Below are 13401 nucleotides of genomic sequence, written 5' to 3'. Positions count from 1 at the left end.
TTTACTTAGGCACTGGCACATCCTCCTGGCAGGGCAGGTTTTTTTTCCGTTCCAGCAAGTTCTGGATTCCCTCCCCTCTCTGAATGATGACCACTACATTGGTGTCCATTACTACAGTTCCTGAACCTCAGTTTTTCACATCCTCAACGCGACAGGCAAGTGCTATCTTCGCCACTACAGACTCAAGGCACAGACAAGTGATTTGCCCAAAGCCAGACAGAAAGTAGGGGGAGAAACAAACAAACAAAAAATATCAGTTCCAGTCCAGAGCGCTACTGACTAGTCTGTTCTTCCTCCAGTTCTGAGGCAGAGTCGTAAACTCAGCAACATCTTCTAAAAACCTCACTGGAGATGACAACTAAGCAATTCCCTTATTCTCAAGTCTCTGACACATAAACAAAATCAGAGAGAAAAGTAATAAAATCCTGAAATGGCCTCCAATAAAAGGTAATAAAATTCCAGGAAAAAGCCTATATACCCAAACAGTTTGAAATAAATAATATACAGTATTTTAACAGAGAGTTCAGCTGTTACTGTCACCTCTTTTATGACGGTGCTGTACCTTAAATCAAAGCCCTTAGTGACATAAAACACTAAACTGAGGAAAGACAAGGATGCCAAATCAAGGACAGTGGACAGATCTGAGTCAGCACCTCTTGTGTGCTAGCAATACTACCGTCCACCGGCGTAATATATTAGCAGCCCATTATGCATACTGATACGGCTGCTATAATTAAATAGAGGAAACTTGCATTAAGCGCCCTCGTTTTGATTTAAAGCACAAAATGCTGCAAAACTCAAAAGTTAGCAGAGCATAACCCTGCGGTAGCTATGCTAGCAGACTTCTGCCGTCTCCACTGCCAGCGCCGCCCTCCCAGGCACTGTGTAACAGGGATGGCACCTTTCTGTACAGCACCGGGCAGCCAAAGGCACAGAAACCCAGGAGCCAAGCACAGCCTGAAACCAGGGAGCACAAAGGCACTTGCTGTTGCATCCTGCTTGGCCAGCGACAAGAGGGACAGTGGAGAAGGGGACAGAAGCGCCCTGTTCCCCTTAGCTGAAGGCAACCGGAGATCTGTGCTGACACAGTGTAATTACCAGCTTTTTTCTGAGTTGTATCAAAACTGTTGTGAAATAGCTTCCGATTTAAGTAATTTTTAACATTAAACACCTTATTGGTCTTACAGAGCTAACATCAGGAAACCCTCTGGAGTCTTGGCAATCACGAGCTGATATGGGAAGTAATGCCCTCCCATTTCCACCTAGGTCAGTTTTGCAACAGAGTGAAAAATAAGAGGTTATTTGCAACAAGTTTCCTGAGAATATAGACAAAAACTTACAGAAGAGGAAAAAAAATGCTCTTTCTTTTCATCTCATCCTAGGCATGGTCTTATTATTCTTAAAAAAGTTCTCCTAGTATTTTTTTTCTACCCTCCTTCTTAAAAAGTAAAAGAAACCTGTTTAAGCACTAGAAAAATCTGAAAACAAAACCTCACGTGACCAGTCTGCTTTTAATACAATTAATGTCCACAAACCACAGCCTAGGAGGCTAGAGGATAATTAAATATTGCATTAAAAAATGAAAGCACTTCTAAGTGGCAGTAGTAGGACAAGGGTATTCCACATAGGAGGAAAATCATGGGGAAGATGCGCGCACCCAACTTTGACTATTAATCCAAACAGGTGTGATTCAGTTCCACATTCAGTTTTCAAGTCAAGGCAGCACCTCTTGCCACACACCTGAGTCGTATTTGTACTTTTACCCTTTAGTCTCCAGGCATAACAATACTCAGGATTTTTCTGTTTCTCCCGTTAGGTGATTGTTACAGTCCTTTGTATCTTAAATTCGTGCTTTTTTGGTTTGTTTTACGTAAATTCTCCCATGGGAGGAGAGAAGAAGTCACGTTGTGTATTCCCGTAGCACGCGTCCTAGAGCTCGCTCAGTTCACAGGGGCTGAATGGGAAGAGGAGCCACGTTCAACATTGCGACCAGCACCAACCAGTTTAGTTTCCCAGCCCGCTCCAGGGCCCTCGGCGGACAGACCTGCACGGGCCCGTCCTTCGTCCTTCACGGGGTCGCATCGACACCCCGAAGGTTTAATGCTCGCACCGGGGTCGTGACTGCAGATCCCCGACGTCTCTAAGGGGGAGGCGAGCACCTGCGCTGCCGGCCCCTCCGCCTCCTTCTCCGGCCCGCCCGGCCCGCCTTCTCACCCAGCACACGCAGGCGAGCGGCGGCTGCCTTCACCAGGCCACGGAGACACCCGGACAGGCCACCGGCCCGCCGGTGGCCCGCCACAGCCGACGGCAAAGGCCAAATCCTCCACACCAACGCCGGCCTGCAAGCCGCCGCGCAGCGCGCTGAAGCCAAGCCGGCGTCCGGGCCGCGGAGGCAAGCGGCGTGGCGAGGGCTGGCCACGGAGGGGGACGGCGAGGAACCCGAACGGGCACCGCGCTGAGCGCCGCTCCGTCCCGTCAGACCTCCCCTGCCTTGGCCACAGGCACCGCACTTGGAGCGGGACCGAAAGCTCCCGGCGCCCCGCTTTCCCGCGCCCCCCGGCGCAACTTTTTCCACTGGGCATCGCCACGTTTTCTGCAGCGGCCGCCCAGGCCCTCGGCCGGCGGCCCCGGGAGAGCCCCAGGCCCGGCCACTCGCCTACCGGGCCGGCCCCCGCCCCGCTCCTTCGCCCGGGCCCCCGGCCCCGCCCGCAGCCAGGCGCTGGCCGCGGGGTGCCGGGACCCGGGCCGCGCCGCCCCGCCCCCGCCTCACCTGCTTGTAGCGGGCGTACAGGTAGAGCAGCTGCTCCTTGCTGGCGGCGGGCAGCAGCGCCGGCAGCCGCTCGGCCGCCTGCTCAAAGAGCGCGGCCAGGTCGCGGCCCGGCGGCGCCGTCCCCGTCTCCTCGGAGCCCGAGCTCGCCTCGCCGCCGCTCCCGGCCGCCACCGCCGCCAGCGGGGGCGACGCCATGGCGGCCGACCGCCCGCCCGCCCGGTCCGTGCGCCGCCCCGGTCCCCCCTCACGCCTCGGTACGCGCGGCCGGGCCGCCCGCGGGAAACGCGCGCCGCGCCCGAGGGTTCCGGGGCGGCCGCGGGTCCGAGGGCAGCATGCCGGCGAGCGGGAGACGCGTCCCCACGGCTCGGCTCGGCTCGGCTCTGCAGCCCCTCGCCCGCGGCTCTGCTGATGGCGACCAAACAGAGACACCCAACGCGGGGGCTGCCCGCGCCCTCAGACTTCCCATAGCGTTTGCCAAACGTCAGCCCCCGCCCCGAGCACCCCGCGCCCCCAAACCCCGCTTCGGCCTCGGCTGGGACCCGCCTCCCCGAGCTCCTGTCCCGAGGGCCGGTGCCACCGCTCCCGCGGCGGCCGGGCCGGGCCGGGCCCCGCCGCGTCCCCGCTGCCGCTGGAGGGCACTCGCGGGCCGCCCGCGGCTCCGGGCCGGGCGGGAGCGGGGCGGGGCGGGGGGAGCCCCCGGCCCTCGGCGGCGGGCGGGGAGGGGCGGCGGAGGGCAGCCAGCATCCTCCCGGGGTGGGGTGGGGTGGCCCGGCCCTGCCCGCCGCTCCGGGGGTCCCGGCCAAGCGCCATCCCAAAGGCGGTTTATATTTAGCCCGGTATCTACTTCGGGCGGAAAGTTTCCCCCCTCCCTGGCACAGCTGTCGAGTCCATCTCCCTCCTCCGCCCCCGGCCTCAGCAAATGGCAGCCCTGAGTCCCCCAGGGAAACCCTGGCCACCCTGGCAGCGCCCCGACCCGCTCCTCCTCCGGCCGCCAGCCGCCGGGGCCGGGCGCGCTGCTCCCCCCCGCCCGCTGCATCGCCTGGGGGGCCGCCCCGCGGCGCGGCCCCCTCTGACGGGTGGGCACACTGAGGCGAAGAGGGGCAAGCAGCAAGCCGGGGGTTCGCACCGTGGTTTTAGAGGTCTTGCTCCAAAGCACTGGGTGCTGGGTGCACCCCTCTCGTTCCCCCGGGCGCGAGGATGAGGATGGGGGTGCATCCCACGCGTGACGCGGTCCATCCGCACGGCTGCTTGTGGTCTCCCGGCCACGTCCCAGACAGTACAGACTCATTCACGCAGCCTGTGAGCGTTGCACACACCGGTCTTTCCATCCTGGGGCTTGCAGGGGAAAATGCAGGAGCTGTGGAAAAAAGACCTTCCATCAGAACCAGAAATACGCTGGCTTTTATTCTCTTACTCCCCTCAGCCCCTTCCCTGCCTCACTGGGTGCGGGAGGTTTTACTTAGGGGGAAAAAAGCCCCAACACAGCCAGGGCAGCAAGCTGGAGCATCACTGGAGCCCCTAGACACGGCCCTGCAGGGCCACCACCACTCTCCCAGCGGGCCACCAGGCCATGGCAATGTCCCCATCCCTGGGCTGCGTGCACAAGAAGGGGGCCAGGGTCTAACTGCGGGACCGTAGCTACACCATAGCCCTGCACTGTGCAGGAGGGGACCCCTGCACCCCAGCCCATGCGAGAGGGGCGGTGAGGCCCCAGTCTCTGCTCAGTACCAGAGCAGAGATGGGCTCGGCTGTGCCGGAGCCAGGAGCGTGCCTGCAAGCACCCGCTCTGCCCCGGGGTTGCCTGCCAAGGAGACGGAGGGTGCCCTGCGAGTGGGTCTGCAGACCCGCAGCCTCCTTGCCTGTGCAGGGGGGATGAAATCCCGGCTTGAACCAGGAGTGGCGGGAAAGATGGAAACAGCTTGGCTCTGCTGCTTGCAAATAAAAAATAATAACTCCCCTCCAGTGTGCGATTAACACCCAGCCTCATAAACAGACCGCAATATTTACAGCAGACTCGTCCTCCCTGCCGCTCTCCACCAGAAGCTGATCAGCTCCATCTAGCTGGCTGCGTCGCCCTGACCAGCCCCACTTGCCATGGGGAAGCATCGCCTGGTCTGAGCGTGCTGGCGTTCAGCAAGGGACAGGCACAGGGGCAGGCGGGCAGGATGAAACCCTCCCTGAATAGCTTGGAAAAAGTACTTGCAGCAAATTAACCAAAGCGCACAGCCTCCGCATGCTCTCCGGCTTGTCTCCATGGTGAGAGAGGCCTCGCTACCTTGCTGGGTTTCTTTGCTAAAGCACTTACAGCTCCTACTAGATCTATCATCTCACTTTTTCCTTGCCTTTTTTTGAAGAGCAACTGCACTGAGGGCCTGAGCTTTCCTTCCACCCCCTCGCTTTGGCAGGTGTGGGAGCAGGTTTGATGCAAGGCACCCGTGGAGGTTTTAGGAGCCTGGCATGGAAACACTGAGGATGGGGATGCTGGGCTGAGACACGCTGTGCCTGCTCTGCTGGATGATGTTTATTTAGTTGCTGGTCCCCAGCAGCCTGGGAGAGGGCAGGACCGGGGCTTGGGGGACGCCAGTGCCAATGCCCTTGTGCCAGATGCACCAACTACCCCCTGCAAACATGAAGCGGCACAGGGCTGGGAGAGCCCCAGTCATCCCAGTATGAGCCAGGCGAAATTTGGCCCATTCTCCCAGGCCCTGGCTGAAGAGCGCACAAAACCAGAAGCATTACGGGCACCAAGAAGTAAAGAAAACCATGCAGGGCCCTTGCATGAGCAGTGCGTGTGGGTCAGTACCAGGTCCTGCGCTGGGATCGCAGAGACACAATAACGGGCTGTGACCAGCAGTTCTGAGCAGGGAAAAAATATCCCCGCATAATTATCATATCCATCCTGCCGGTCAGCCTGGAGACCTGTCATTGTCCCTCTGCAGAGGGCAGAGGCCACTGCATACACCAAACCCCAGGCAGCCTGGATGCAACATCTGAAGGGATCCCTGCGAGCTAAGCTATGATTACTTTTTTTTTTTCCACAACAAAAGGAGAAAGAGGCAATTAAGAACTGGTTTGTTTGTGGCCATGCACTTTACTGCGGGAGACACCTGTCTACGGAGGAGGAGCAGGCTGCAGGCTGGGGATGTGCGTGCCCTCCCGAGGGCAAGGGGCACGGGGAGCAGGGGGATCCCGGGCACGCTCCCCTCCCATGGCACAGCCCCCAGCCTTGACCCGGCACGTGTCACCTCCGCTGTGGGCAGAGCTGTGCCTCTGGTTAATAAATGTCCCCTCCTGCCTCCTGAGCTCCTCTGGGCTATCTGTTGTGTGTGTCCTTGTCCCTCTCGTCTCCTTCATCTCCCTCATTGCTTCTTCTTGGGAGATTTGCCCCCTGTGCCTGCTCCCCGGGGGGAGAAGCCTCCTCCCCATCGTGCCTCCAACCATCCCTGTGCGGGACCTCCCGTGCCCAGGGCACAGGAGGTACCAAGGGGGGACTCACTCCTGACAGAGCCTTTGCCTTTGCCAAACATCCCTGTGGGACACCGCCAAGCCCCCCCGCAAGCCGGGGACCCCCAGGCTGGGCCAGGCTTTACCCACCGATGAAGCCTGGAGCTGTGCGGGTGGCAGCTGCCTGCCAAAGCCTCCTCTTGGCAGGACATGAGGCTGATGGCCAAGAGCTTTTCCCGCAGCCCCCAAGATCACAAAGTTGTCACTGCAAAAAACCAAGGCGTGCCGTGAGCTTCTGGCAGGCGGCACACCAGTGCGATGCTTCAGGCTCCGTGCTTTATCCTGTCTTCTCTTCTATGGCACTACCACCTCTTGCATCTATTCTGGGTCCTGCACCGGGAAGGTCCTTTCACGGGCGGTGTGTGCCTGTCTCAAGCTGTGATTTCCTTCTGGAATAGGTTTTTTTTTACATGAATTGCTACACATGATACATGTCACGGCACCCAGCTCACCTTCGCCCTGGCAGTGGGAGAGGGAGGAAGGGAGACGACCACTGACCCCTGCCCCTCTACTCCACATGCTCGCTGCTTTAGCAGAGATGAAAAAAAACCTACTCATTTTTCACCCTGTGCATGTGTCCCCTGTTAGCAAGGCAGAGCAAATGCACACCCTGCTCGATATTTTTGGGAGCCAATAGATGCCGTAGCAGCCAGGAGCCTGCAGCATGGCTGCGAGAGCTGTGCCCCCCTGTCCCTGACAAGGGAGGAGATTTCCATGAAATGGAATCACAGGCAACGGGAAACCAAACTTCAATACTGGCCAGGGAAGAAGCTAAATAAAGGGCCGAGGTCTCTGCCCCGGCATAAGCAAGGTTTCCCCTGCGTGCATCACCTCCGCGGAGACTGGCTCCATTGCATGTTTTACCTGCATTCATTATAGCACCAAGGCCATTTGTTTGCGTATCATAAAGAGGATCTGGGAGAAAAGCATGTAATTAGCACATCCATCATATAGGTTTTTTAGATATCAATAAAACATCGATTCCCTCCTTCCATAAATTCCCATGCCGTGGTAAATACAAATCAGTAGCTGCGATGGAAAAGGAATGCATAACCCTCCTCAGAAGTGCATAAATCTCCCCTCTCTCCGGCATATCATTAAACCTCTTAAACACTGATGGAAAAACTCTGCCGCCAGGTACCAAATGGTGTTCCCCAAGTGTGCCTGAAGCCTTGCTGGGCTGATATCAGCAACGGCATGGTTGCAACATGGTGACTGGCTGGCGGTTCAAAGGTTGCAGCTGGGGCTGTGCAAATAGTGGATCTTTCTGTGGAGAGAGATATCTCACCACTCAGTCTTTTCAGTTTGGGGCAGTCAGATGAAATTTTGTATGGTATTTTGTTTTCTAAATTCAAACGGAAAACATAAGGAGAAGGTTCAGTTTGGTTGACCTAGAGCGTTTTCCTTGGTGTGAAACAAACACAAAAAGCTTCCTTTTTGTTTCACTTTACTCAGCCTCCTGCTCCATCCACCCTCTTTCCCGTCTTTTTTCATGCATGTGCAAAAACCGCAGCAGAGCCCTTAGTTTTGAAACAAAACTCTAGGTGTTACTCATTGAAAACAGCAAAATAAAAAGTCATTTCTTAATTTTTTTTTTCACCTAAGCTAATTATGAAATTTATCTCTCTTTTGGACGTTTCAGTTCCCCTGAAACTGCGTTGAGAAAACAGCCGAGGCATTCAGCAGGCAAGCTCCACTGAGGTTCAACTGCTGCAGGGCTGCCACCTCCACGCTCCCCTGCCTCTTGCCAGCTCCCCCTTGTCTCACATCTCCACACAGCAACAGACAGCAAGTAATGGCTCTGTTTGTCACTGCCCCATCACTGCAAGGCCACAGATGTCCCTCATTTTGCTCTCCCTCTCCTCCAGGCAAGGCCTGCTGCCCACCCATCCCCTGCTCGTGCCAAACCTGGCTCTGCATTCCTCCAGTGTTGCACTGGCCACCGGTAACCAGCTCTCAAATCCCCTGGCAGCTCCCCAGAATGCTGTGACATCTCACAGGCAGGAGATCTAGACCATAACGTTGACAAGATGTGCCCGGCAGTGACCAGCCGGGCATGCTGCCCTCACCTGCAGCCCACCTTGGGGTTATCTGGGGCCACCAGCAGCATTTCTTTCCAGCAAGCACTTGGACCCGCTGTCTGTCCCTGCACAACCCTGGGGCAATCCCCCGTCCTGCCCACGAAGGTGAGCACCAGCTGACGTTGTGCCCACACAGTTGAGCACCAGCTGATGTCATGCCCATGGAGGTGAGCACCAGCTGATGTCATACCCACAGAGGTGAGCACCAGCTGATGTGTTCAATGAACTCTCCTCACTGAAGAGCATCCTGCATCCCTCCCCAAACCTTCCTTACTGGGGGTTACTCCCCATCCTACATTCCTCCCTGAAACCCTCCCTGAGTGCTGCCTGTGGGTGACAAGGTCCACCGGAGAGGGGATGCAGCTCTGGAAAAGCTGCTCCCGACCCCCTTCCCCGCTCTGGCGCTGGCTCCATTTCCCCCAGCGAGGAGTGATCGAAGGGAGTGCCTGTAATTGCAGCTGTCAGCAGTAACAATCATGGTGCTGCTGTTATAAATGGCTCCAGCCTGACTTTTACTTACAGATTTCCCTCACGTGATGCTACAAGTCGTGTAAGGAAAAACCTGCACCGCAGAAAAGCAATTGCACCTTCCAGCTCTGTGGAAGGAGATTTATGGCTTGTTTTGGCTGTAAAATAGAGCAGGCAGGGCTCAGGTTGCAGGTCGGCGTGTCCTGACCGGGCAGGCTGGGGTGGTTCGGAGGAACGGGACGCCCGACGTCCCCTTGGCATCGCCCTGCCGGTGATGAGCCTGGGTGTCAGAGCCCCTGCGCCTGCCTGTTTGGTGGTTCCTGTGTGCAGGGGAAGGGTTTTAGCCTAATTCCTGCCAGACGTATGATAAAATCACAATGACGTCTGGAGCCAGAGAGGAACTGCGGAGGACAGGGGTCTCAGGCTGTAGAGGTGACCCTTGCCAAATCTGGCATCAATCAGAGGCACTGAGAAATGCTGGGAGACTTTCTGCATACGTGCAGTTTGCAGCACCAGGACTAATTTCTCTGGTGAGGACAAAGCCAGGCTGTGTCCAGTCTGCGGCTGCCGTCGGAGACCAGAGCCGTTGTTTTCCAAGCAGCTGGCTGGGAACAGATGTGGAGTCCCCAGCACAAACTCAGCCCAGCAGCTCCCCAGCCCACGGCTGGGCCGGGAGCCCAGCTGCTCTGCCACCTCTCAGTCTCTGCCCTAGTGGCACAAGGATCTTTGGGACATGTCCCCACTTGCTTTAAATGATTCTTTCCAATCTGACATCTGTCCTGAGGTTGCAGGACCTGGAGCCGTGTCTTACAGCGCCTACGGACAGTTCACACTCAGCCCTGATGCGTAAGGGAATGCAGCCTGGAGACACACGATTCGTTCCAGGACAAGCAAGGCCCTCCATGAAGAAACAGCCTAACCTAGTGCTGTCCCAGGAGATCACCAAATGGACTCACTGTGGACAAGGTCTGTCCCCTGCAAGGCACTGGGTGCATCAGCAGGAGCTGAGCACCCTAAGGGTGCTCCTGATGCAGGGCTCGGTGGCGAGGTTTGGAGCCCGAGAGGCAGGGTCAAGCCAGGTTTGGCAGGGACGGCTGTTGTTTTCCTAATGCGGCCCTTGCAAATAGGAAGCCTATGGCCTTTTGTGCACTTTGATAAGGTTCAGGGGTTGTTAAAAAAACACAAAGCTATGGCAGAATTTCTAAAAATTCCCAGAAAGTCCGACCAGTGCATGGTGTCACACAGGGATACGGTCTACTCTCCTTTCCCAGCAGGGACCTGCAAAGGGCACAGTGCCGCTGCCAGCGTTGCCCCAATGCTTTATTGTGCTTGTGGCAGCTTGGTGCCTGCAGCATCAATAAACCGAGATGTGCCGATATCTCATATTTCCTCCGCGACCTGCTGCGACTCCAGCGTGACAGTGGCATTGGCTATGCGAGCCGGCAGCAGCAGCTCTGGGGACACTGTTTCTTGTCCCAGGTCACCTCCCTTCCCGCTGTTTGGTGGGGCACTGCCCCCCTTCCTTTGCCCCCCTCGCATGGTTTATTCCCCTGGGAAGGGGCCAGCAGCCCGGATGGCGATGGGGAGGCGAGAGCGTGTTTAACAAGGCAAGCGAGGTTGGGGTAAACAGGACAGGGACATTCCCAAGGCCACCTGGCACTGTCCCCTAGAAAACATCCCGAAGGGATGAGGGTCCATCCTGCCCCAGGGCATGGCGGGACAATGCCACGGACGCAGAGAGGTGCTGGGGGGGACGGACGCTGCGCTCCCCCCAGCTGCAACCGGCACGGAGGGGGGTTTAGCAGTGGGGCAGTCCCAGGGACGGAGCAGGGAAGTGAGAGGCTCTTCTTGGGGCTTTCCTGGAATCAGCCCAGGCAGCTCTGGGGCTCAGAGGAAGCAGATCTTGTTTCTTCTCTAATTTTAGACCTTTTTGGGGTGTTCAGTTTTCTTAACCACTGGTCAGCTGCTGTCTTCTCGCAGCTTGCACAAAGCAAGCGTGCATAAATTAAACCAGACACATATATATGTATTGGAAATGATCCAGGAGCAATCACTTACACGCCAGCGAAGGGCGTGAAACCCCCCATCTGCTCCCGGTTGTAAGGCAGTGCAGCAAGTCCCCAGCCCAGCCACCACCAGCACAGCTCCCCGGGGCTTGTCCCTCTACAGCGGTGACGGACACTGCACCCCTCAGTGCAGGAGCGGGGCTGGAAGCAACCTGGCAGGGAATCCTTGAACTAAACTGCCTCGGCAGATGGTTTTTTTCTTATTCCCTGGCTGGGTTTCCAGGAAGGACACCCCTGCGATCTCAAGCAAAGCAGAGGGAATGCATGCAAGCAGCAAGGAGCTGCCGCCTGCTCGCTGCCGTGCATGTATCGGTCGTGAGTCAGCCTGGGAAAGGTCAGCCTGCTCGGGGGCGTCAGGCGACAAACGGAGGCAGCCCCGCTCCCCCTGCTCCCCGCGCTCCCCCCGCAGGACAGGCTCCCAGCAAAGGGGAGCAGCTGCTCGTTTGGCTTTTTGCTCCATATTTCTGCATCCCTATGTGTTTCGGTAGCAATCGTGCCTCTACGTGTAGGCTTGCAGCCAGGGGTACGTTGTTGCCCGACCTTGGGATTTTTAAGATCAGGCATGTTGACACTGGCTGAGCAATGTATGGGCCAAATCCTGCCTCAGAGGGTGCAGGGGAGGCAATAAATAAGTCAGGCAGGGCATGGTTATAGCCCACAAACCCACATGCCTGCGAGCTGGTGGCTGGGGACAGGGCTGCCCCATCCCTGTCCCCTCCACAGCATGGGGCTGGCTGTTGGGGATCTTGAGTCCTAAATCCACCTCTGTGATGGGCTCAAGTCCCAATGGATCAAATTCAGCCAGCGGGTAAAGTGACCCACCTGCAGCCAAGGCGGAGGGAGGCACGTCTCATCCTGGCTCCCACTGAAAAGGGGATGACAGCATCATCTTACCCCGCTCAGAAGAGCCGTGGGAGGTTATGGCTACTGGGACAGTGCTTGGAAGAGCCCTGATCGGTACTGACATCCCTGCCGCTGCAATCAGGCCCATCCAGTGCATTATTATTGCCTGGAAACCACTGTTCCTCTTGGCTTAAAAAACGTGCTGCAGGCAGCTTGCCTGGGTGTATAAACGTCCTAACAATTCCCAGTGGATTGGGCTGTGCTGCTCCCAGACTGACCCTGTGCATTGCCTCTGCCCTGGGGACTGAGACCCTCCCGGCTCCTGATGCTCATAATCACACCCTTGTCCTCCACCGGTACCCAGCGGGGAGGCAGAATATATGAAAAATCAATAATTTCAGCTCAAGCTGCCAGAGGTTTTGTGCATTTTGCACCACTGTCTCTGGGAAATCCAATATATCGACTGTGTTTCTCAAGACCAGTATCGATGAAGCAGATAATAGGAGTGTTCAGGGCTGGCCGGCAGATGCTGAGGGCGTCCGAAGCCCAGGGCTGCTGCTCTATTCATCCTGGCAGGCAGGGCAGCATCTCCTAGTGTGATTTACTAAACCCCTCATCATTCCAAGCCAAGCTCGCCCCTGACCTGCTGTTACTTCCCTATTTATTTATTCTCCCTTTCCTTTCCAAGCGGCGACAGTGAAGCTCCTGCTCCTCCCTCAGGAGCAGGAATCACTGCCTGGGCAGGGCAGGGCAGGGCAGGGCAGCGGAGGATGCAGAGAGCAGCCATGTCCCCGGGCAATGTCCCCGCTGCCTCTGCGGAGCAGCTCTGGCCGGCGGCAGAGAGCAGCTTTGCCACGCCGAGGTCGGGAGCATGCCACTGTTCCCGGCCCCCCAGACTCAGGCATTATTTCTTCTGGTTTCAACGGAGAGGAGATGAATTTATCTTGCCAGCTCCCCCTGACGTTGACCCACCCAGTGGTCCAGGCTCAGCATGTCCTGCTCTGCTCGTGGGGCCAGGGAGGGTCGTGCTGCTAAAGTATCCCTTCCTGTGACAAACTGAGCCCCTAAATATCCAGGCGTCTTAAAAGTCAGCTGCCTGGGGAGGAGGTGGGAAGAGAGGTATAGGGATGGTTGTCTGTGGGTGTCCTGCATCGTCTCCTGCTATGGAAACCCCTCCTCTTTGTGATATTATGAATGCCATTAGAGAAAATTTTCCCTCTGCAAGACTCTTTTTCTAAAGCCTCTTTTGAAGACTCCTTCTCCCCAGCAATGCAGGATCTTTAAAAGTATAATTATATTTTTAAAAAAAAACCCACCGTGCTATTTATAAATTATTCTATATGCTCTCAACAAAGCAAGTGCCAGACTGCACTGGCGGAAAGCCCACTCCTGACTTCTCCTTGCTTGGTTTAAAAATGCAAATAATGTTGCTTCTTTTATTTTTTCCTAGCTACAACAGCATGGGGGAAAATCACAATGCAAACTCTTTCCTGGAAAAGAGCGAGAGATGAGGGGAATGTGGCAGCCTGGTGCGAGCGAGGCATGGGGACCGGGATCCAGACCCGAGGAGTGGGGACAAGGATCGGCTGAGATCGGCATCCCTCCTCGGCTGGGACGCGCTGCCTGCATTCCCCCTGCCTACCCTCTGGCCTGGCAGCGGGCAGAAGGC

At 56.8% G+C, this 13401-nt stretch overlaps 1 protein-coding gene across 3 annotated transcripts in view; it reads right to left on the bottom strand.

The window, feature by feature from the left end:
* The window catches only part of ACBD6 (acyl-CoA binding domain containing 6), an 88286-nt gene extending 85291 nt beyond the window's left edge, over positions 1 to 2995 (bottom strand). For all 3 annotated transcript variants that reach the window (XM_087732953.1, XM_087732956.1, XM_087732954.1), the window contains exon 1: positions 2771 to 2995. In XM_087732953.1, the coding sequence (XP_087589079.1) occupies positions 2771 to 2965 (195 nt within the window). In that variant the 5' untranslated portion in view covers positions 2966 to 2995. The remainder of the gene's footprint in view (positions 1 to 2770) is intronic.
* Positions 2996 to 13401: the final 10406 nt, after the last annotated feature.

This window comes from Nipponia nippon, unplaced genomic scaffold (genome assembly GCF_047370975.1).
Source record: "Nipponia nippon isolate SJK-2023a ecotype South Korea unplaced genomic scaffold, ASM4737097v1 scaffold_5, whole genome shotgun sequence".
NCBI lineage: Eukaryota > Metazoa > Chordata > Aves > Pelecaniformes > Threskiornithidae > Nipponia > Nipponia nippon.
The sequence above is the reverse complement of the archived record's forward strand: the minus strand, read 5'-3'. Positions and strand labels throughout refer to the sequence as shown.